This window comes from Microcaecilia unicolor, chromosome 3 (genome assembly GCF_901765095.1).
Source record: "Microcaecilia unicolor chromosome 3, aMicUni1.1, whole genome shotgun sequence".
NCBI classification, from domain to species: domain Eukaryota; kingdom Metazoa; phylum Chordata; class Amphibia; order Gymnophiona; family Siphonopidae; genus Microcaecilia; species Microcaecilia unicolor.
Window position 1 is genome coordinate 527530582 of NC_044033.1, and position 23561 is coordinate 527554142.

The 23561-nt window shown below is 43.8% G+C and overlaps 1 protein-coding gene across 1 annotated transcript in view; it reads left to right on the forward strand.

The window, feature by feature from the left end:
- LOC115465264 overlaps positions 1–19474 on the forward strand; it is a 166635-nt gene extending 147161 nt beyond the window's left edge. The window contains exons 36-40 of the mRNA XM_030195666.1: positions 2582–2791; positions 7831–7948; positions 9627–9692; positions 15753–15889; positions 19260–19474. Coding sequence (XP_030051526.1) covers positions 2582–2791; positions 7831–7948; positions 9627–9692; positions 15753–15889; positions 19260–19367 — 639 coding nt within the window. The 3' untranslated portion in view covers positions 19368–19474. The remainder of the gene's footprint in view (positions 1–2581; positions 2792–7830; positions 7949–9626; positions 9693–15752; positions 15890–19259) is intronic.
- Positions 19475–23561: the final 4087 nt, after the last annotated feature.

A 23561-nucleotide genomic window follows, 5' to 3' on the forward strand; every position in this document is an offset into this window, starting at 1 on the left:
AGGACGTCTAAATCTCAAGGGGGCGTGCCAGGGGCGTGTTCATGGCGGGACTTGGGCGTTCCTAAGACTTAGACATCTTTCAGCCATAATGGAACAAAACAAAAACGTCCAGGACTAAAACAGACGTTTTGAGCTAGACCTGTTTTTATTACAAATAAGGCACAAAAAGGTGCCCTAAATGACCAGATGACCGCTGGAGGGAATCAGGGATGACCTCCTCTTATTCCCCCAGTGGTCACTAGCCCCCTTCCCACCCTCAAAAATTGTGATGAAGAACGTTACTTGCCAGCCTCTATGCCAGTGTCAGATGTCATACTCAGGTCCATGACAGCAGCGTGCAGGTCCCTGGAGTAATTTAGTAGTAGGTGCAGTGCACTTCAGACAGGTGGACCCAGGCTCCTACCTCCCCCTACCACTGTGAGCCCTCCAAAACTCACCAGAAACCCACTGTACCCACATATAGGTGGCCCCTTCACCCGTAAGGGCTATGATAGTGGTATGCAGTTGGGGGTAGTGGGTTTGGGGTGAGTTTTGGTGGGTTTTGGTGGGCTCAGCACACAAGGTAAGGGAGCAATGGTGAGATGTGTACCTGGGAGCATTTTATGAAGTCCCCTGCAGTGCCCCCTAGGGTGCCCTATTTTTGTCCTGGGATGTCAGGGGGACAAGTCTACTAAAAATGCTGGCTCCTCCTGCGTCCCAATGGCTTGATTTTGAACATTTTGCACTTGGATGTTTTGGGGGATTTTTCAAAAATGCCCCCCCCCCCCCCCCCCCCCAAAAAAAAAAAAAAACGTCCAAAAAAACAAAATGTCCATAGTATTTTCGAAAACAAAAGATACAAAAGATAGACGTTTATCTTTTTTGAAAATGACCTTCTTTCTTGTTCAGAATTTGGACATTTTTTGTAAAACGTCCAAATTCTGATTTAGACGTTCTATCGAAAATGCCCTTCCATGCGTTTACAGAAGAGCAGATAGGCAGTGTACTGGCATATACGTGAACGTGCTAATTTCCTTTTGTAACATGTGTGTTCTGCCTCCAGTAGAGGTTGGTCCGGAAGATTTATTTATTTATTTACGTATTACATTTGTATCCCACACTTTCCCGCAGAGCAGTAGGCTCAATGTGGCTTACAGGTTCCGGAGAGGAGAGTACCAACTCCGGGAATATATACAGAGTGGAAAGCAGAGTAACAGTGGGTGCAAGGAAGCTGATAAGGTTCCGGAAAAGAGGATACAGCTCTGGGACAAATATATAGTAGCATATAGAGAAAAGTAATCCCAATGAGGCTGATAAGTCTCCGGGGATGGGGCTACAGCTTCTAGTGAGCAATACAGAGCAGGATAAGGGTAGAAGTACACTTAAATATAACTGGAGTGGTAAAATTTGTACAGTTTGAAGTAATAGGACTATGTGGAAGGGGTATTGTTCATTTCTTAGTTCGATAGATGTGATGCATTGTTCATGAATTAACATTAATTAATTAAGATTAAGTTAAGTGCTAAACTTGAGTTCTAATTTTTTATAATGTTGAGATAAATTTTGATGAAAGTGTTTAAGAATTATTATACAAGTGTTAATGGACTGTTGATGTTTGGGCGAACAGTGAGTTAATAAAGGACTCACTTGAAATATGTCCAAAAATGTTTATATATAAAAATTGATTAAAAAGAAAAAGTGATTAAAAACAAAAAAAGAAAAATAGATACAAGAAATAATTTGCTCTTAACTTGGCAATGCTGAGTACTGATTGTGCTGTCAACTTGATTTAAAGTGATGGGTTGTACCAGGAAATAATTAACGCTAATTTTTATTTATTTATTCATGAATGACATTTATACCCCACATTAGCCCGAAATAGACTCAAGTTCAATGTGGCTTAGAAACAAACAATAAAGTGAATAAAACATAAAAAGTACAGAATATAACACAAATTACAATAAGTTCAAGAAGCAAATTAAAACAAATCGGAGAACATTTTTCTTCACTTAATGTGTAATTAAACTCTGGAATTCGTTGCCGAAGAATGTGGTAAAGGAGGTTAGCTTAGCGGGGTTTAAAAAAGGTTTGGCTGGCTTCCTAAAGGAAAAGTCCATAGACCGTTATTAAATGGACTTGGGGAAAATCCACTATTTCTGGGATAAGCAGTATAAAATGTTTTGTACATTTTTGGGATCTTGCCGGGTATCTGTGACCTGGATTGGCCACTGTTGGAAACAGGATGCTGGGCTCGATGGACCTTTGGTCTGTCCCAGTATGGCAATACTTATGTACTTAAGTAACCAGGGATTTAGACCATCTCAAGGACAATTAAGAGTGGATAGGTGAGAGCATAATTAGGCAGGACTAGATGGGAAACGAGATTAAGAAAAGGGTGTGGGTCAGTACAAGTATAGTTTGGAAGCTCTTTGTGTCAGGATAAATAGTGACCACAGAAATTGTCATAGAGAACCCCATGTATGATGTAATGATAATGAAGAGTATTGTTAATAATGGCAGCAGAGTTCTATAGAGCCTGGCCTGAGCATTGACCGCAGGGTGGAGGAAGATGTCCTAACAAAGTTATATTTCATCACCTCAGAAGCAGTTACTGAAGGAGGTCGAGCACCGGGTGGCAGAGGACAACAGGAGTTGCCAGCAGCTGGACTCCATGAAAACTGCCAGCATGGAGAAACTTCTAGAAGACATGGGTGAGAGAGAGCAGCAGCTACAATTTCTGACCGAGGAAATGGAGAAATCCTCCAAAATCAGCCAGCTGCAGCAGGCCAAAATAAACAAGGAAATTCGGCAGGTAGGTTCAGGGCTACAGCCTTCACCTGGAATTCTTTCCCCTCTAAGCAACATAAAGATGAAATATCTACAGCCCTGTTATGGTTATATTGATGCAGAATCAGCACAGCACTTCAGCAATCCACCGTAAATTCCTTGGTTAGTTATTTGCAATAAAGCTGTTCGAAATTAAGAAAGCTAGTCTTCCTGTATGAATGTTGACTGGATTTAACTTGCTATCTAGTAACTAGGCTAGCAAATGTTGTAAGGACAATGCAATATCCACAGCAGATATCCATGAGATAAGTTTGCATATCCTGGAGACTCAGTATATACAAGTTTATCTCATGCATATCTGTTAAACACATTCACAAAACATGGGTAAATAAATTTCAATATAGTTGTAACATACAATAAACTATAGGTTATCTCAAAATTATGTATTGCAAAATATTTTTAAAAAACTATTAAATCTGAAATCACATCTTCCTAGCTGCCTAAACAAATTGCACTACTATGGATTAAACACTACTGTGGTGTGGATACCGTCCTGCTTATTTTCGAAGGAGATCGCCGGCCATCTTCCGACACAAATCGGGAGATGGCTGGCGATCTCCTGAACCTGGCCAAATTGGTATAATCGAAAGCCGATTTTGGCTAGCGCCAACTGCTTTATGTCGTGAAGCTGGCCAAACTTCAAGGGGGCGTATCGGTAGGGTAGCGAAGGCGGGGCAGGGGTGGGATGGGGGTGTGGTCAGGAGATGGCCGGCTTCGCCTGATAATGGAAAATAGAAAGCCGGCCCTGATGAGCATTTTACCGGCCTCACTTGGTCCCTTTTTTTTCAGGACCAAGCTTCAAAAAGGTGCCCCAACTGACCAAATGATCTCCCCTTACTCCCCCAGTGGTCACCAACTCCCTCCCACCCAAAACAAAAAACCAAATTTTTCCAGCCTCTATGCCAGCCTCAAATGTCATACCCAACTCCCTCGTTAAAAGACAAATGTAGTTTATTGATAAAAACCAATTAAAATATACACACACAAAGAGCCCGACACAGGCCGTGTTTCGCCCTACAGGGCTGCTTCAGGGGCTACACAACAATCCTTTACTGTCAAACATAATGGATATATATTGGATATGTACTGAAATAAAATGTACAGAAGATCACCTTGATTTGAAAAAACAGCTCAGTCAGAGATGCAAAAAGGAATACTGACATGAAGTCAATCTAACAGTGAATGTGATACAGTGTGAGACAGAGTGTGTGAGAGACAGTGTGTGAGAGAGAGAAAGACATTGACTGTGAGAGAGAGTGAGTGTGTGTGTGTGTGTGTGTGACAGAGATACCTTGCCCCCCTCTGGTGTCAGGCCCCCCCTCTCTCTCTCTGGTGTCTGAGCGTTACTGTGCAGGACGCTGAGCTCTGGCTGTGCTTCAAGGAACTGACCAATCCTATTTAATAGAATGCACCGCCAATCCTATTTAATAGAATGCACCTCCAACATTCTGAAGCCCAGAAACCTCGTGTGGTTGGTCACTTCTGCTTGTGACGAACCCGGAAGTACGTGATGTCAATTCAGGAGATGGATACAGAGAGCAGGAATGCCTCAGCCATGCAGTCAGCTTCAGAATGTTGGAGCTGCCTTTTATTATATAGAAAAGGAACTGACCAATCCTATTTAATAGAATGCACCTCCAACATTCTGAAGCTGAGAAACCTCATGTGGTTGGTCACTTCTGCTTGTGACGAACCCGGAAGTACGTGATGTCAATTCAGGAGATGGATACAGAGAGCAGGAATGCCTCAGCCATGCAGTCAGCTTCAGAATGTTGGAGCTGCCTTTTATTATATAGAAAAGGAACTGACCAATCCTATTTAATAGAATGCACCTCCAACATTCTGAAGCTGAGAAACCTCGTGTGGTTGGTCACTTCTGGTTGTGACGAACACGGAAGTACGTGATGTCAATTCAGGAGATGGATACAGAGAGCAGGAATGCCTCAGCCATGCAGTCAGCTTCAGAATGTTGGAGGTGCCTTTTATTATATAGGAAAGGAACTGACCAATCCTATTTAATAGAATGCACCTCCAACATTCTGAAGCCCAGAAACCTCGTGTGGTTGGTCACTTCTGCTTGTGACGAACCCGGAAGTACGTGATGTCAATTCAGGAGATGGATACAGAGAGCAGGAATGCCTCAGCCATGCAGTCAGCTTCAGAATGTTGGAGCTGCCTTTTATTATATAGAAAAGGAACTGACCAATCCTATTTAATAGAATGCACCTCCAACATTCTGAAGCTGAGAAACCTCATGTGGTTGGTCACTTCTGCTTGTGACGAACCCGGAAGTAGGTGATGTCAATTCAGGAGATGGATACAGAGAGCAGGAATGCCTCAGCCATGCAGTCAGCTTCAGAATGTTGGAGGTGCCTTTTATTATATAGGATGAGTTTTTAAATTTACTATTACATGTACATATAATAACATTTTCAAATTGAATTGGCCAAGCTCACTCATTCAGCCTGCCTGCCGCTCAAACACCCTTCCACACTGCTTTCAAACAATTAATTCAACTTCCATAGACACATAAATGTACATTGTTATAACTCTTAATAAGAGAATTTCTCTCCCTACATATTAATGAACCCTAACAGGCATCGTATTCAAAGTCCACTCCCCCAAAGGGGAATTGTTCCGATTGAGTAGTTTTTCTAATCTGTAAGGGAGAGTATATGTAATGAAAAGTCAGATATTCACAATAACTCAACTTCCAATCATCTAAGGAAAGATTTCATCCACGAAAAAACTCAGTTTAAACAGCTGGATGGATAAGCGGGGCCGTAGTAGGAAATTGAGATCGGGTGGCAGAAGAGTCAATTTCAAGATGTCATCTAGTGACTCCTCAGGGGAGGAGGATGGGAGAAAAGATAAATTTTTGAAAAACAAAACAGAGATCCGGGATTTTCACAAAAAAATACAATCAATTACATTTAATCCCTATTGGAGTCCCAGTTTGTTGTCATTGGTGCCAAAAATCCAACATAGAGAAAAGGGAAATGGGACTTGATATACTGCCTTTCTGAGGTTTTTGCAACTACATTCAATGCAGTTTACATATATTCAGGTACTTATTTTGTACCAGGGGCAATGGAGGGTTAAGTGACTTGCCCAGAGTCACAAAGAGTTACAGTGGGAATTGAACCCAGTTCCCCAGGATCAAAGTCCACTGCACCAACCACTAGGCTACTCATCCACTAGCAACATTCTATGTAGAAGCCTGCCCTTGCAGATCACCAATGCGGCCATGCAGGCTTCTGCTTCTGTAAGTCATCCTGAACATACGTGCAGGACGTCAGACTCACAGAAACAGAAGCCTGTGCGACTGCATTGCTGATCTGCAAGGGCAGGCTTCTACATGGAATGTTGCTAGTGGAATAGCAACATTCCATGTAGAATCTCAAATAGTAGCAACATTCCACGTAGAATCTCAAATAGTAGCAATAGAATCTCAATAGTAGCAACATTCCATGTAGAATCTACAAATACTTTCAACATTCCATGTGGAATCTCAAATAGTAGCAACAGAATCTCAAATAGTAGCAACATTCCGTGTAGAATCTTAAATAGTAGCAACATTCCATGTAGAATCTCAAACAGTAGCAACAGAATCTCAAATAGTAGCAACATTCCATGTAGAACCACCAATATAGTAACATTCCATGTTGAATCTCCAATAATAGCAACATTCCATGTAGAATCTCAAGTAATAGCAACATTTCAAGTAGAATATCAAATAGTAACAACATTCCATGTTCCACTGCACTAACCACTAGGCTACTCCTCCACTCTAAAAACGCATTTTAATGCATCCATATAGCAGAAAACCCAGCCTCCCCAACCCCCTCAAATAGAGCACCGGTGGCCCAGTGGGCCGTGAATAACCCCCCCCCCCCCCCCCCGACCTGGTGGTCTAGTGGCCCTCTTCCCCATCCCCTACCTTCGTTAGAGGAGGGATGTGGCCTCCCTCCTCTTCCATCGGCATTGACTCAAAAATGGTGGCGCCCAGCCCTGCCCAGCGCTGCGTATGCCTTGTAGCGCTATAGAAATGCTAAATAGTAGTAGTAGTAGTGTATCCTGGGATACGCTGGGCGGAGCTTCACAAACCCTATGATCAGAGTGCGCATGCTGTTATCTTTGATCATAGATAGAGTTACCATATGTCCGATTTATCCGGACATGTCCTCTTTTTGAGGGCATGTCCGGGCAACCGGACGGGTTTTGCCAATCTGCCCATTTGGCTGGATTTCTGGATAAATGGGCAGGCTGGTGGGCAGGCCGTCCTATAGAAATCCGGACAAATGGGCAGATTGCTAGCCTCCCTGCCCCTTACTTACTACTGCCCTGGTGGTCTAGTGACCTCTTCCACCTTCGGGACAGGAAAGAGCCCCCTCTTTCCTGCCCGGAGCACTGCCCTGCATGCTTCCTTCCTGTTGCTGATCCTTGGAGCCGATTCAAAATGGCCGCCGAGACTTGAAGTGACCTCGTGAGACTTCAACTCTCGGCGGCCATTTTGAATCAGCGCCGAGATCAGGAACAGGAAGGATGCATGCAGGGCAGTGCTCTGGGCATGAAAGAGGGGGCTCTTTCCTGCCCCGAAGAGGTCACTAGACCACCAGGGCGGTAGTAAGGTAAGGGGAGGGGGGTGACGGGGTATGTGACAGGGGGGAGGGGAAAATGTAACAGGGGGTGGAGCGAGGGTGTGACAGGGGGCGGGCGGGGCATGTGTCCTCCTTTTTGGGGGACAAAATATGGTAACTCTAATCATAGAGGCGGTAAAGCCCTGCCCTGTTCCAGTGCTATTTTTACAGTACTGTTTGGAACATCGTGGGGCTTTCGATCATCTGCCCATCGATGTCTTCATGGTGCTACAGCCTCAAGCACTGAACACACATAGCAGAAATGTCTGAGCATCAGAACCCCCCCCTCCCCCCCTCCTCAAGCAAAGACAAATCTCTCTGCACCTGCTGCCCTCCCTCTCATAGGATTTCCTCCTGTTCGCAGATAAAGGCCCAACTGACACAGGAGCGCTGGTTAAAGCTAAATGCCTTTCAGAGGGTGGATGAGCTGCAGGCCCAGGTCTATGATTTCGAAGTGGTGTCACAAAAACACTCTACTGCAGGTAAGAACTAAACAGGCAATGTTCAGCCACCACCACTGCCTAATTTATACCCAAATACTCAGTGCTGGACAGTAATATATTACTAAGTATATTACTTTTAAAAGTAATAAGTAATTGTAACGGTTACTTTTGTACAAAATGAAATGAAATAACTCTAATCATTACTTTTTCTACTAATGTCTCATTGGTTTATGTAGTCACACTCACAATAACTGAACATTGTTTTATTAAACTAGTAACTGCAATATATTACCGTATTTTTCGGACTATAAGACGCACTTTTTTCCCCAAAAATTTGGGAGGAAAATGGGGGGTGCGTCATATAGTCCGAAGGTAGCGTTTTTGAATCTCGCCGAGACCGTCAGAAAGCAGTGAGGAGCACGGAGAGCAGCGCGATGGGCAGGAAAGAGGGGGCTCTTTCCTGCCCCGACGTCACTAGACCACCAGGGAACATGGAATCGTGTAAGTACGGGACGGAGGTCCAAAACCCGGACAAGACGCACCGGAGCACCTAGGTTTTAGAGGAGGGAAAGAGGAAAATTTTTTTTCCTATTTCCCTCCTCTAAAACCTAGGTGCGTCTTATGGTCCGGTGCGTCTTATAGTCCGAAAAATACGGTACTTTTCACAATATCTCAACTTGTTACTTTTATTAAACAAGTGTAATATATTCATTCTACAAAGTAACTTGGGCAGTAGCGGTGACCATATCCAGGCACCAGCTCTGAATATCCAGGTGTTGAAAATAGCTAAACGTTATAGGTGCATGGTCAATATTCAGTGCCCAATGGTCGCCAGGCACTGTGTATCACCCGTGTCCGCATAACTCCTGGGTCCTCCCCTTACTTCACCGCTGAAAACCTTGTCACTATAGCAAGTGCTGTGGAAATCACAGTAGGAGTCTTAAAGGGCCACGCGCCTCATCGGCTTTGGGTAATTCTTATACTGGTTCATAAGGTCACCCAATCCCATGAAGAATCCAGTTTGGAAAATGTACCCAGGGGCATGAAGTTCCCGGGGTGTAGAACTTGTGGTAGTTTTGATATTGCTGAGTTTTGGAGTTCACAGGGGTCTAGACATTAAAATGGAGCTTGCAGGAATATAGACATTTTCAAGACTTGGAGATTGCAGGAGCATGCAATCCCAATTGTGTGGAGATCCATAGTAACAGAGACTTCAGGGACATAGAGGTCTCAGGACCTAGAGATCGGAGGAGCACGAGACCCCAAGTGTGTGGGATCCCACGGTCATAGGGACTACAGGGACATAGAGGTCTCAAGACCTAGAGATCGGAGGAGCACGAGACCACAAGTGTGTGGGATCCCACGGTCATAGGGACTACAGGGACACAGAGGTCTCAGGACCTAGAGATCGGAGGAGCACGAGACCACAAGTGTGTGGGATCCCACGGTCGTAGCATAGGGACTTCAGGGACATAGAGGTCTCAGGGTATAGAAATTTGTTCCAGAGAGATCTGTGGGCATGATGGTACAGTGCATAACTCATAGATATCTACAGATGTTTGTTTTCTAAATTCACCTCCACCTGAAGTTTAGTAGTATAATATCTGACCTTGTAAGAGTCAGTCCCAAGAATTACAAGACGAACACGTAGAAAGTGTCTCTGAGAAGTTCCAGCACCAGCTATGTGACGTCCTCTGTCTACTGCTTCCTTCCACAGGTTTAAGGAAGAAATCTGCCTCCCTGTTGTCGCACTGTCCCAGCACTGCCAGAACCCCCTCAGCAGGTAATGTGCACTCATTCCTATACCTCGACCACACACGTACAGATTCCACTCCCTAGAACAGCGGAATCCACTAACACGGCTTCTACCGAACCTATAACTAGATCACATCATGCCTCAATTTCAATTAATGTTCAACTCAACTTTCCCTCACCAACAAAAAATCTTTTGGAGGCTTAATTCACAATTGCTGATGGTTGAAGAATATAAAAAACATATCAAATTTCTTTCTCTGGAACCAAACACCAGATATCTACACAATCACGGTGTAGGAGGCCTTTAAAGCCTCCATTAGAGGGGAATTTATTGCCTTAACTGCACACCAAAACAAAGAAAGATGCAAACGCCTTACAGAACTAGAAAAAGAGATCAAAACCTTGGAGAATCAATATATTTTATCTCCTTCACATACCACCCTTAATTCTATTTACCAGCTAAAATATAAATACAATAAGCTCTGGAGTATTAAAGCTGGTAATGAAATATTTCTCCGTAATAGATCTTTATATGCCGAACAGAATAAATGTCGTTGTTTGCTGGCTACTGATCTCAAAAGGAAAAGATTAAAACCCCAAATTCCTGTAAGTGCACAAAGTTCTCCTAAATCCACTTTAACTAACACGAAAGATACTTTACAAGCATTCTACAACTTCTATACACAACTGAAATTTCGTATTCTCAATCGGATCTAGAGAAATATCTAAATAAGTACATAAGTATTGCCATACTGGGAAAGACCAAAGGTCCATCGAGCCCAGCATCCTGTTTCCAACAGTGGCCAATCCAGGTCACAGATACCCGGCAAGATCCCAAAAAAGTACAAAACATTTTAATACTGCTTATCCCAGAAATAGTGGATTTTCCCCAAGTCCATTTAATAGCGGTCTATGGACTTTTCTGTTAGGAAGCTGTCCAAACCTTTTTTAAACTCCGCTAAGCTAACTGCCTTTTCCACATTCTCTGGCAGTGAATTCCAGAGTTTAATTACACGTTGAGTGAAGAAAAACTTTCTCCGATTCGTTTTAAATTTACTAAAGTCAGCATACCTTCCAGGTCAGCAAAGGAAGGTATTTCCCTGCAAACTCCTTTTTACTGAACAAGAAATACTAGACTCTATTTTACAAATAAAATCTAATAAAGCACCAGGTCCAGGCGGTCCTCCCTGCAAGTTATACAAGATATTTAAAAACGAACTAGCCCCTAAATTGCATGCAATTGTGGAATGCAATACCTGCACCCCTGAAAGCCATTGATCATATAACGAACTTCCGCAAATCTCTGAAGACATATCTATTCAACAAGGCCTACAAAGAGAACCCATAGCCTTACAAAACTACCTCACCAACTCACCCAACTAGTACAGTACACCTTATATCATGCCTAACACCTTCCTTCTCTCCTCCCTCACCAAGCTTTGTACATTTATAATTGTATCTAATACCATGGAATAACTATGTCATAACCAAACTCTGTAAGCCACATTGAGCCTGCAAATAGTTGGGATAATGTGGGATACAAATGTAATAAATAACTCTAGACGAACAAAACACTGTTCCTAATGGTCTTTCAGACGCCATAATTACAATACTCCCTAAACTGAATAAAGACGCCACGTTAGTGTGTAACCGTAGACCCATATCTCTTTTGAATGTTGATTACAAAATCTTAGCAAAACTCCTTTTTAACTGCCTCAGAAATATCATCAGTTCAGTAATTCTTCCTAATCAGATTGGCTTTATGCCTGGCTGTTTAATTACAGACAATAAGAAAAACACAAAAGGCAACAGTCTACTTGCTACATAAAAGTCTGTTATAAAAAGTAGACCGATATAAAAGCAGTACCCGACGTGGCCACGTTTCGCCCTCAGGCTGCGTCAGGGGTAAAACTAAAAATCAGGGGTGATCAACATACCCCTTCAAAGAAAGCTGTGCTTGTTAACAGACACTGCTCTGTTGCACTTTGATCCAGAGCAGTGTCTGTTAACAAGCACAGCTTTTTTTGAAGGGGTATGTTCATCACCCCTGATTTTTAGTTTTACCCCTGACGCAGCCTAAGGGCGAAACGTGGCCACGTCGGGTACTGCTTTCATCTTGGTTTGAATAAATTATTTCTTTGTTTTTATATATGTGTATCGGTCTACTTTTTATAACAGATTAATTACAGACAATGCCAGACTTTTATTAATCAATCTCCGTATTTGCTAAGTCTCTTCCGCACCCTGTCATTGCCATGGTTATAGATGCTGAAAAAGCCTTTGACAGGGTAGACTGGAATTTCTTAGTCACAATACTCAAAGCTTTCGGAGTTCCGATTGCTTATATTAATAAAGTTAAAATACTATATTCTAAGCCAACTGCTAGAATAGCCAATAACACCTGATCTCACAGTGAATCACTTCATAGGGGAACCTGTTTGGCTATTAAAGTGGAATAATGATTCTTTTTTGGCTTTAAAAATAGCAGATTTATATATTGAGGCTTGCAACTGAAATCTCTGGAGAGTGATCAGAGTATGTTTTTTTTATGCCAGGCCCACTCTATGGGCCCCTTTTACTAAGTGGCGGTAAGCCCGTGGGCTTACCGCTAGGCTACCACAACAGCCCGGTGGTACGTCCCACCCCTATCATGCTGTCATATCCAGCAGTAATCGTATACTGCAGCGCTGCTCGGTTACCACAGCCTCAATGGGTGGAGATAAGGGCTACCTCCTAAAATGGCCACGCAGCAAGTGTTTTACTTGCCACACGGCCATTTCCTGCAGAAAAGAGAGACTTCCCTTTTACCCGCTGCGGTAAAAGGGGGCCTCGGCACAAATTAAAAACACACGCCGATGCCAGCGCAGGCCCCCCCCCCCTTTGCCGCAGATTGGTAAAAGGAGTCCTATATGCCTTAATTGACTTTTTAGATAAACAGGGAAGGAGGTGGAGCCCAAACTATATCAAAATCACTATATCTATATCTCACACCTAATAGAAAACAGATAAAGGTAAGAGGAAAGAATCACATGGGGGAAAAAGCCTCAGCACAACCAGCCCTGCATACTGTGCTACAGTTTATTTATTTTATTTATTTATTTTTAACATTTGTATCCCACATTTTCCCACCTATTTGCAGGCTCAATGTGGCTTACATAGATCCGTAAATGGTGAATACCAGTTCCGGAGCAGAGAAATACATAGTTAAGGTAGAAGATACAAAGTGAATTTGGTTACAGGAAGGAAAGTTTGTCTTATAATAAGGTTAACTTTGTTCGTGAAAGATTAACTTGAACAATTAGGAATATTAAAACTACAAATCAAGATACTTTAGCAAAAAGCAAAGTAGTTAAATATCAATCACTGCAATAAAAACCCTCCAGTGATTTAAATTTTATTTCACAAACTGGAATAAATGCTCCCTTTTAAAAAAAAAACTCAAAAATGACCTTAGCTTTTAAGCATAGCCCAAACACAGCCGCAAATGTCCTTTTTAATTGTCTTTTTATCAGTTGTAGTTCCGAGCCAAACCAAGTATCAGTATGTCGTCTACAACATTTTGTAGGATGAGCCTGTATTATACGTTGAAGATAATTTCTTGTTCCATGAGTGAGTTTGTTCTTTTGAAGATAAAGTTGTAGGAGATAATGGAAATGAGTCAGGTTACTAAGATCACAAGTATATTCCTGAGGAGCAGAACTAGTATATATAGAAGTTCGGAGGGAAATTTCTATGATCTGACCAGGTGAAACGAACATCTGATCTTATATCTGACGAGGTCAGGACCACATCTAGTGTGTGGCCTTCTTGATGTGTGGGATATGAGATGTGTTGTCGTAATCAGAGATATTGTAATAAGTCATGGACATCTGTACTGAAAGTAGAGTGTTGGTAATCAAAGTGGATATTCAGATCTCCTAATATGAATGGTCAATTAGACTTCATACAGTGATTATTGCGCATGGTTTGAAGGCATTGGAAGGAAGCCTCTGAGATCGGGGGAGGTAGATATAAGAGAAGAAAATCTGTAGGGGTTAAAGAGGAGGTCGGTTTGAATCGTAGACGTTCAAGTGGTGAACCTGATGGGAATTGAAGGGAATAGATTTTTAGAGAACTGCAAGTCCTCGTCCCCTCTTGTAAGATTAATTAATATGTAAAAGGAATCACAGACTTTTCCATTGATCAGAGAAGTAAAGCTTAAACATGGAATGCTTCGGGGGGGTTTTCCAGTAAGCAAATTGAGACTCTATGATAACATTCTTATTATATATGTTTTGAGTTAGAAGATTGTCAAGTTGTGTGCATCTCAGATTAACTCTGAAGATCATGTTTTCAGATCGAAACAGTCTCCCATGCCTTTATATAGATTTTATTAACACCCAGCCAGTGTGGAGCAGAGAGTTCTGTTCGTTACCATGGTGCTGCCAATGTGGGAACAGATATTACTGCTTTTTCTGTGCATAAGTTAGAGGTCTGTGCAGAAAGTCACTATTAACACACTGAGGGGCATTTTCAAAAGAAACGTCTTTGTAAAACGTTCAAATTCGGAGGTGGGGAAAAGGTCATTTTTGAAAAAAGATGGACGTCCATCTTTCATTTCGAAAATACCAAGGACGTCCTTGGATTTGGACGTCCTTAGATTTTTGGCGATTTTCAAAACCAAAGACGTCCAAGTCTAAAATGTCTGAATGCAAGCCATTTGGACGTGGAAGGAGCCAGCATTTCTAGTACACTGGTCCCCTTGACATGCCAGGACAGCAATCGGACACCCTAGGAGGCACTGCAGTGGACTTCATAAAATGCTCCCAGGAACATAGCTCCCTTACCTTGTCTGCCAACCCCCCCCCCTAAAACCCACTACCCCAACTGTACACCACTACCATAGCCCTTACGGGTTTGGGGGGCACCCACGTGTGGGTACAGAGGGTTTCTGATGGGTTTTGGAGGGCTCGCTGTTTCCTCCACAAATGTAACAGGTATGGGGGGTATGGGCCTGGGTCCACCTCTCTGAAGTGCACTTCACCTACTACTAAACTGCTCCAGGGACCTGCATGCATTGTCATGGACCTGAGTATAACATCTGAGGCTGGCAATCAATATTTTTAATGTTTTTTGAGGATGGGAGGGGTTAGTGACCACTGGGGAAGTAAGGGGAGGTCATCTCCGATTCCCTGTGGTGGTCAACTGGTCATTTCGGGCACCTTTTTGTGCCTTATTCGCAATAAAAACAGGTCCGGGTGAAATCAAGTTGTAGTCATAGACGTCTCTGCTTTTTTTCCATTATTATTATTATTATTACATTTGTACCCTGTGCTTTTCCACATAATGCAGGCTCAATGCGGCTTACATAGTAATTTGAAATACAAAGTTAATAGAATTTTAATAAAACAGTAGTAAAACAATGTAAAGTTGGGCTTAGTAGTGTATGATAAGTTGAGCTAGATAATATATGACTAGGATAAAAGAGGGTAGACAGGATAGGATAGTGTAATTTGGGAGAAAGGGTAAGGAGGGATAAAATTAAGGAGAGATGGAAAGAGAAGGATGGGAGATTGGTATTTAAGTCAGAACAGAATTGGGGGTGGAAGTTGGCGAGATTAGGTTGGGGCATTTGGGTAGGTTTGCATTATGACTCAAAGACATCCAAGTCTTAGGAACGCCCAAGTCCCGCCTTCACCACGCGTCCGATACGCCCCGCCTCAGATTTGGACGTCCTTGCGATGGACTTTTGCTAGCGACGTCCAAAATCGGGTTTCGATTATACCGATTTGAATGTCTCTGAGAGATGGACGTCCATCTCTTTCGAAAATGAGCCGATTTCCTATAAACTTTCTATTCTACAGTCTCTTTTCAGTAAATCACTCCCATATGTTCTGACTAGTTTCAGTGCCCTGTGAGCACAGGTGCCAGCTCTGTAGTTGCTTGAGCACTCCCAATATTGAACAAGCTCGTTGGCCATGTCCAGGGAGAGGTTATTTCCATTGGGTTTTGCATCCCCAATAATTTTGAAAAGTTGGCTCCTATGCCTGTGAGTACTTTACCTCAAGCATGGCCAGAACTGAATATGATGTGTGTTGTTATATCTCAGGCACAGCGTTATGGGCTCAGTTTGCAGAGCAGTCCGAATCTGAAATGTCCAGGAGCTATCACCAGTACTCCTTAACACCTGAACCACAAGGAATCAAAGGCGGAAGAGGGGAACGAAGGCTGGAAAGGCCAAAGACGGTGAGTCACTCTGGAGGGGTAAAGGCAGTTACTTACTTATTAACAGCCTGTACAAATTTATCATACCCAAAGCTAATGGAATCTGTCCCTGACACATCACCCTGAAGCTGGCTCTCTTTGATGTCTTTTCAGCCATCAGCATGGTTTTTATTGGAGGGAAGAGAAGGGCAAGGTCATGGATTTGATAGCAGTTTGCATTTATTATTATATATACAAGTACATTTTCTGTCCCTAGAGGGCTCACAATCTAAGGGAGGGTTTTTGTTCCCATATGCTTTATAATGGAGACCACTGACCATTTTAGTAGTTGCCCTCTTGACGGACTCCGTTCTGTTTGTATTTTTGAAGGTGGGGTCTCCAGCATTGTACACAATATTCTAAATGAGGTCTCACCTCCTTTTTCCTACTGGCCATTCCTCTCCCCAAGCACCCAAACATCCTTTTAGCTTTCACCGTCACCTTTTCTACCCTTTTGGCCACCTTAACCTAATCACATACGATCACATCCAAGTCCCGCTCTGCTTTCATGCACAAAAGTTCTTCACCCCTAAGCTGTACTGTTTCCTAGGGGTTTTGCAGACCAAATGCATGACCCTGCATCTTTTAGCATTAAACTATAGCTGCCAAATTCCAGACCATTCCTCTAGCTTCACTAAGTCCTTTCTCATGTTTTCCTCATGTTATCCACACCATCAGATTTTGGTATCATCCCCAAAGAGGCAAACCTTACCAGACAGCCCTTCAGCAATATTGCTTAGAAAAATGTTAAAAAGAACCAGCTCAAGAACTGAACCTTTCAGCTCCATTTATCACTACCCTTTGTCGCCTTCCACTCAGTTGCCAACCCAGTCAGAGATTTTAAGGCCCATACTGAGGGCATTTCTTCTGGTAGCGTAGGCATCGAGGGGCTGAGAAAGTGGTGTAGATACAGCCTGAGTTATAGCCTGTGCAGGGCATAGGAGTCCTTGAAGGCTCCCGATGAGAAATAAGTTGGAGAGAAGGAGAGCAGTCACTGCGGCATGGATGCTTCCCATGCAGAGGATATCAATGCAGTGGAGGTGCTGGCAGAATATCAAGAGGGAGAACGTTGGCAATGTTTCTTTGTTTTTTTATGCTGCAAATCCCTCAATGCACGTAGCACTGACGAAGAGGACACAGAGTCCTTACACAGTTGTGGTACCGAGTCAGACATCGGACCATCTCAATGTTGCATCGGTGCATCTGATGCCGATACTGATAGAGGTTCTGCATCGAGTGCCGAATACCCTGCCACGCTCGATTTTGATGCAGAATCAAAACGTTTTTCATGCTGGATTTCTCGGGTTTTAAGGGTCTTCATGTAAAGGCTATACTGTAGGTCTCAGTGTTCCAGACCTAAGCACTGAACACAGCAGTTATGGGCATCTGTGCCTGAAATAGTCCTATTGCGTCAAGTACATTTCTTAAAGCCACTTGGCACACTCGTTGGCATGGAGGGAAAAACGGCCAACACAAGGTCAAAAGACTCTATGGCCCGGGGAGCTTCAGTAGTCACGTACTCGAAAATGGTTGATGCTTTCCAGGCAAAGGAAGAGCTCAGAGGCCCCAAAGGCTGAAAATTAAAATAATTTGAAGAAAATTAATACAGAAAAGAAATATAGGAAGAAAAATATCCCCAAAAAATGGAAGGAACCAAAAGGCAACAGTCTGACACGCTGAGAGATTAGAAAACCAGCCTCTCTGCTCCATGGAAAATGACAGACTATTGGTCCCGCACTCGAGCATCAGGCAAGAAAGCACCTGCGCATGCGTGGTGGGGGCACTCTCGCAAAGTTTTAAAGTGACAGTGCACTATGGCTCCGTAGATGACATCACCCACATGTGAGAATATTATGCCTGCTTGTCCTCAGAAGCTCTTTGTGCCATGTAGCCCTCAGTTTTCATACTGATTGCCCCTATTAGGCATCAACCCAAATACAAATTTTCCTGCTTATTTTTGTTTCTACCTTTCCCCCTCTTCTCCGCCTGTTCCCTCATCTGTCTGCTCAACCTCTTCCCCAACTCACATGCTGTTTCCTGCATCGTTGAACTATTTCTAATAAATATATTGTACCTAGCCTTTGTATCTATTATAGATGGATAATATATTTGAAATAGCCTGATTTTTTCACCCACAACTCTTGTTTGCCTGTACTCTCACAGGCAGATGATCAAAAGCCCCACACTGTTCCAAACAGCGCTCTAAAATATCGCTGGAACAGCGCAGTGCGGTATTAGACCTATGATCAGAGATAATGCATGCAAACCATCTTTAAATCGGAAGATGGACGTCCTCAACTGCCCTGTTGCAGGGACAGCCAAATTTCAAGGGGGTGTCGGAAGTATAGCAACGGGGCAGTTGAGGATGTCCAAAATGTGGACATTTCTGTGGCGGGGCAGTAGAGGATGTCCAAATTTAGGATGTTTCTGCAATGCAGTGGCGTCGCGAGGGCAGCTGACACCCGGGGCGGGTCGCCGCTACGCACCCCCCCCCCCACCTGGGTGCAGCGCGACGCACCCTCCCCCTCCCGCGAGAACATACCTCGAAGGCGGTAGAGAGGTGGGTGGGTGGGTCAATCCGCCGAGCGCACGCCGCTGGGAGGGTGTCAGCGCCTCGCTGGTTCCTTGCTCTCTCTGCCCCGGAACAGGAAGTAACCTGTTCTGGGGCAGAGAGAGCAAGGAACCAGCGAGGCCGCCGACACTCCCCAGCGGCGTGCACCCGGGGCGGACCGCCCCACCGCCCCCCCCCCTTCCTACGCCACTGCTGCAATGGGCAGTTAAGGACATCCAAAATTGGATGTTTCTATGAGAAAGACATCTTTCTCATAGAAATATCCAATTTTGGACGTCCTTAACTGCCCATTGCAGAAACGTCCAAAATTTGGACGTCCTCAACTGCCCCATCACAGAACCATCCAAATTTTGGATGTCCTCAACTGCCCTCGCTGGCAGGTTTGCTGTAGGGGGGAATGGGAGCCTGCCAGAATGCAAATGCATGGACAGAGCTCACAATTCCTCCCCAATGATCTGCAAACCCTAACATCAGCTCAGAGCTGGCGTAGGGTTTGTCACGGCCAGCGACCCAATCTTTGGCGCGCTGGTCACTGATCATTGGGGATGAATGCGTTAAGCGCTGATTAGCATGCATTTGCATGCTACTTGCGCTAAGAGCCCTCGAGCGCGTTGTTTCACGCGCTCGAGGGCTCTGATCATGGGGCGGTAGCAAACGCCGGCGCTAGTATGGTGCTAACAGCCTCTAGCACCGGCGTTTGCTTTTGATCATCTGCCTGTCAATGCGGTATGGTTGTGTCTATTTGCATGGTGTTCATCCATATGGATCATTTGTTCTCAGGTACCCAGTAGGTGCAGAAACAGAACTAGTGGCTACACATCACAGCTGGAACCTGCTCACCACCCCGTCTTCACACAGCTGCAGGAGCTCAAGACCAAGCAACAGTGACATAGGCACAGCGATGTAACTAGAAATTGGAAAACAGTGGGCAAAATTATGTTTGGAAAGCACTTCAAATATTTTTTAAAATTATTTTTATTAAGTGTAATACAGGTACATTTCCAAAATATCAGAATCATAAAAACACAATTTTACAATCATCAGGAAAAGTACTCCAAGCTTTTTAATAACCCCAACAGCCAAACCCCCTCCCCCCTCCCTTGCCTCCGCCTGCCTCTAACCAAACTCAATAGACTTCAATTGTTCAAAATTCCGCTGCACGCCACTGGTGATAGCAAACTCCAAAAAGGCTCCCAACTGTTGAGTAAATTTTTTTTCACCGGCTACAGAGTCCAACTTCCCCACCCGCATCTTGTCCATCATCAAAAACTTGATCATTTCCAGTTGCCAGAGATTCAACGTTGGTGGAGTAGGCAGGAGTCCAATGAAGCTTCATGCTTCAGGAAACCGTTGTATCCTTTAGGAGCAAGAGACACTGGTCCAAAAGAATCAAAAAGGTCCAATGGGGTAGGAATCCAACGTGTTCGCCACATCTGAGAAACGTGCAGTTATTTGTAACCAATAATGTATGTGTGGGCAGTGCCAAAACATATGGCCCAGAGTCGCATTATCTCCAGAACATTTCAAACAGACACTGTCAGTTGTGCTTTGTATGCACGCTATGGAGATATATTCACGTGCATTAGTATTTTATATTGAACTTCCCATGATGCAGCATTTGTACTGATTGTAGTAGTCCCTATCAAACAAAATTGAATCCAGGCTGCAAACACATTGGTCCCCGAGTCTTTACTCAATGCTGAAGCCACAGATGTATAATTTATAGGTTCCTGCAATTAAGACTCATGTAATGATGACATAGTGGGACACATTGCTAAGCTTCTAGGCTCAATGTTGGTGAAAGGGAATCCCAAGACTCTTCGGTTAAGCTAGCAGGTGGTAGGGATGCTACGTAGTGTTGTAACTGTCTATAAGCAAACAGCATAAGTACATAAGTAATGCCACACTGGGAAAAGACAAGGGTCCATCGAGCCCAGCATCCTGCCCCTGATAGCGGCCAATCCAGGTCAAGGGCACCTGGCAAGCTTCCCAAACGTACAAACATTCTATACATGTTATTCCTGGAATAGTGGATTTTTCCCAAGTCCATTTAGTAGTGGTTTATGGACTTGTCCTTTAGGAAACCGTCTAACCCCTTTTTAATCGCAGTTTGTACAAATGAATATTCTTCACTCAACAAAATAAATGATTTGCATTTTCCAGATTCGTGATGTACTGTACATGAAACAAGTATTGTAACCCCTGTTTCCGCTTTCTAAACGCCAAGTTGGTCATGCCAAGTAAGAAGGCTCCATTACCTTGAATTGGTGGCAGAAGAGAGCTTAAGACTTATTAATCCAAAGCCAAGCACGAGCAGGCAGATAAAACAACCGATACTCCAGTTGTTCCCTGTTCGCTCAAAGTGGGGCATACAACATATAGCTAAAATGATAAGGGTAACAAAGCTGTGTTTCCACCACGGTATGTGAAAAGTGTGAAGTATTGCAAAACCAGTCATTTAAATGATGCATGCCAAGGCAAAAAGACAGATCAAGGAGCCCCAATCCACCCTTATCCTTTGGTAAAGTAAATTTTGCCATCGGAAGGCGCATTTATTTGCCACTCCACAGTCAATAATTTCTTTAAAATCCGTTCTGTGGAAGCTGCCAATGTAACCAGGAGCATTTGTAATAAATATAACCATTGCTGAACTAGAATTATATTATAAAGTGCAATCTTTCCCAATACGGACAGGGGAGAGAAGCCCCATAGGTGTAATTTGGATCTTATGGATTCTATCAAGGGGAGAACATTATCATCATAAAGTCTGGTTAGATCTTGTGGTAAAATGGTATTTTATAACATTTGGAGCCCATTGAAGAGGGAAATTCCCTACCCAGTCATCTCGTATCTCTGTTCGGAGTGGAAGCACAAGGGATTTGGTCGTATAATCCAGAAATGAAATGAAATTCATCTATGGCACTTAATAAGCCTGTGGCTTTGATAACAACAGTAACAAATCTGCAAAAGCTAAGCTCCCTACCCGCCACTGTAATACCTGTGATGTCGGGGTCTTTCAAAATAATGCGTATAAATGGTTCTAAATAAAGTAAAAATAATAGAGGGGAGAGTGGAAACCCCTGACACGTACCTCTCTGCACTAGGAAATTTGTTGTACAGGTGCGATGCAGTAGGTGACGAGTAAAGTGCTTGAATGGCCTGCCGAAACCACCCACTTAAACCCTAGTCCAAAACACTAAACAAGAAACACCAATCTACTCTGCCGAAGGCTTTGTCAGCGTCCAAGCTAGCTAGCACCACCGCCTCACCCGTTTTTCTCACACTCAACATTGCTAAAAGCAGTTTTCTAACATTCACAATCGATTGTCTGCCTTTGACAAATCCCACCTGTTCTTGGCCTATCAGAGTCGGGAGGCAAGCAGCCAGCTTATCTGCCAAAATATTGGATAGCAGTTTAAGATCCACATTCGATAATGATATGAGCCTGTAATTCCCTGAATAATCTTCAATGCAAGATATTCCTGAGTTTTCTTCTGCTGAGTACACAGTGCTAACGTGCCAAGAAAACAGATCTACTATTTCCGCTGTTCTTTTGGTGAAAACCCCACCCGGGGCTTCCAACGCCGCAATAACGCGCTACTTTTTTAAGCTGTGCTAACTACTTTCCTGGTTTGTTCCCAAAATGATAAAATGATCACGTACATTCTTGAACCTCCATTATCCCAATTGTAGGGGGCTTAAATATAAATCAATATATGCATCTAGCTTCTCCTACATCTGCACGCAACTTTGGAATGCACTGCCGAATGCCATAAAAACAACACACGATTTGGTAGCCTTCCAGAAACTATTAAAGACTAAACTGTTTAAAGAGACTTATCAAAAGGATCCGACTTAAAAAACATGACATCAAAACTGTACCAGAATTAGTTAACATTGAACTATTTTTATTTGGTTACCCTATCACACTGTTATTATTGAATGCTTTTCACTACCCTTGATCTCAATGAATTGTTTATCTATTTTCTTCTAACTTTATTGTATATTTTCTGTACCCTAACTGTATTTCTCATTCCGGAAATGGCGACCACCAATACGGTATTTGTAAGCCACATTGAGCCTGCAGAGAGGTGGGAAAATGTGGGATATAAATGCAGAAAATAAATAAATAAAAATTATATTTTCCAGGGGCGGACTGACCATTCAGGCAGTCGGGCAGTGCCCGAGGGCCCAGAGGCTCTGCCCGGTTGCCCTTGCCCGCCTCTACCGCTGATGCACACTACAGCCACCCTGGTGGTCTAGTGGCCACTGCCGCTGCCGTCTCACGCTCTAAAAAGAAAAAGATAAAGCGGCCGCCACAGAGCCCATGCTTACAACACTGACAGCGAGGCTTGCCAGAACCTCGCACTGTGACACACTTCCTGCTGCAGTGGAGAAGGTTCCAGCAGAGCCTCGCGGTCAGTGTTGCAGCACGCGGCTCTTTACCGGCAGCTTTATCTTTTTAGAGCTCAGAAGTGCTGGATCGATAAGGAGCCTCCTCCCGTCCTCCGGTTTGAAGCGGGGTGGGTGAGGGGGAAGACAGACGGCAGATTTGGATTAAGAAAGTTAGACTGGGAGAACCAGAAGAGTTTCTGTGTAGTAGGTGAAGCAGGAGCCCCCCCCCCCCCCCCCTCCCACCTCTCCTTTTTCCTTACTGCCAGATAAGGTTTTATTTGCACAATGACATCTAGCCTCTCCCTGCAGCTGTGTGGACTAGATGCCCCTGGGTGGGTGTGCTCCTTGTTCAGACATAGTAACATAGTAACATAGTAGATGATGGCAGAAAAAGACCTGTACGGTCCATCCAGTCTGCCCAAGAAATGTGCCACTTTTTTTGTGTATACCTTACCTTGATTTGTACCTGTCTTTTTCAGGGCACAGACCGTGTAAGTCTGCCCAGCACTATCCCCGCCCCTCAACCACCAGCCCCGCCTCCCACCACCAGCTCTGGCACTGACAGTATAAGTCTGCCCAGCACTATCCCTGCCTCCCACCACCAGCTCTGGCACAGACCGTAGAAGTCTGCCCAGCACTATCCCTGCCTCCCAACCACCAGCCCCGCCTCCCACTACCGGCTCTGTA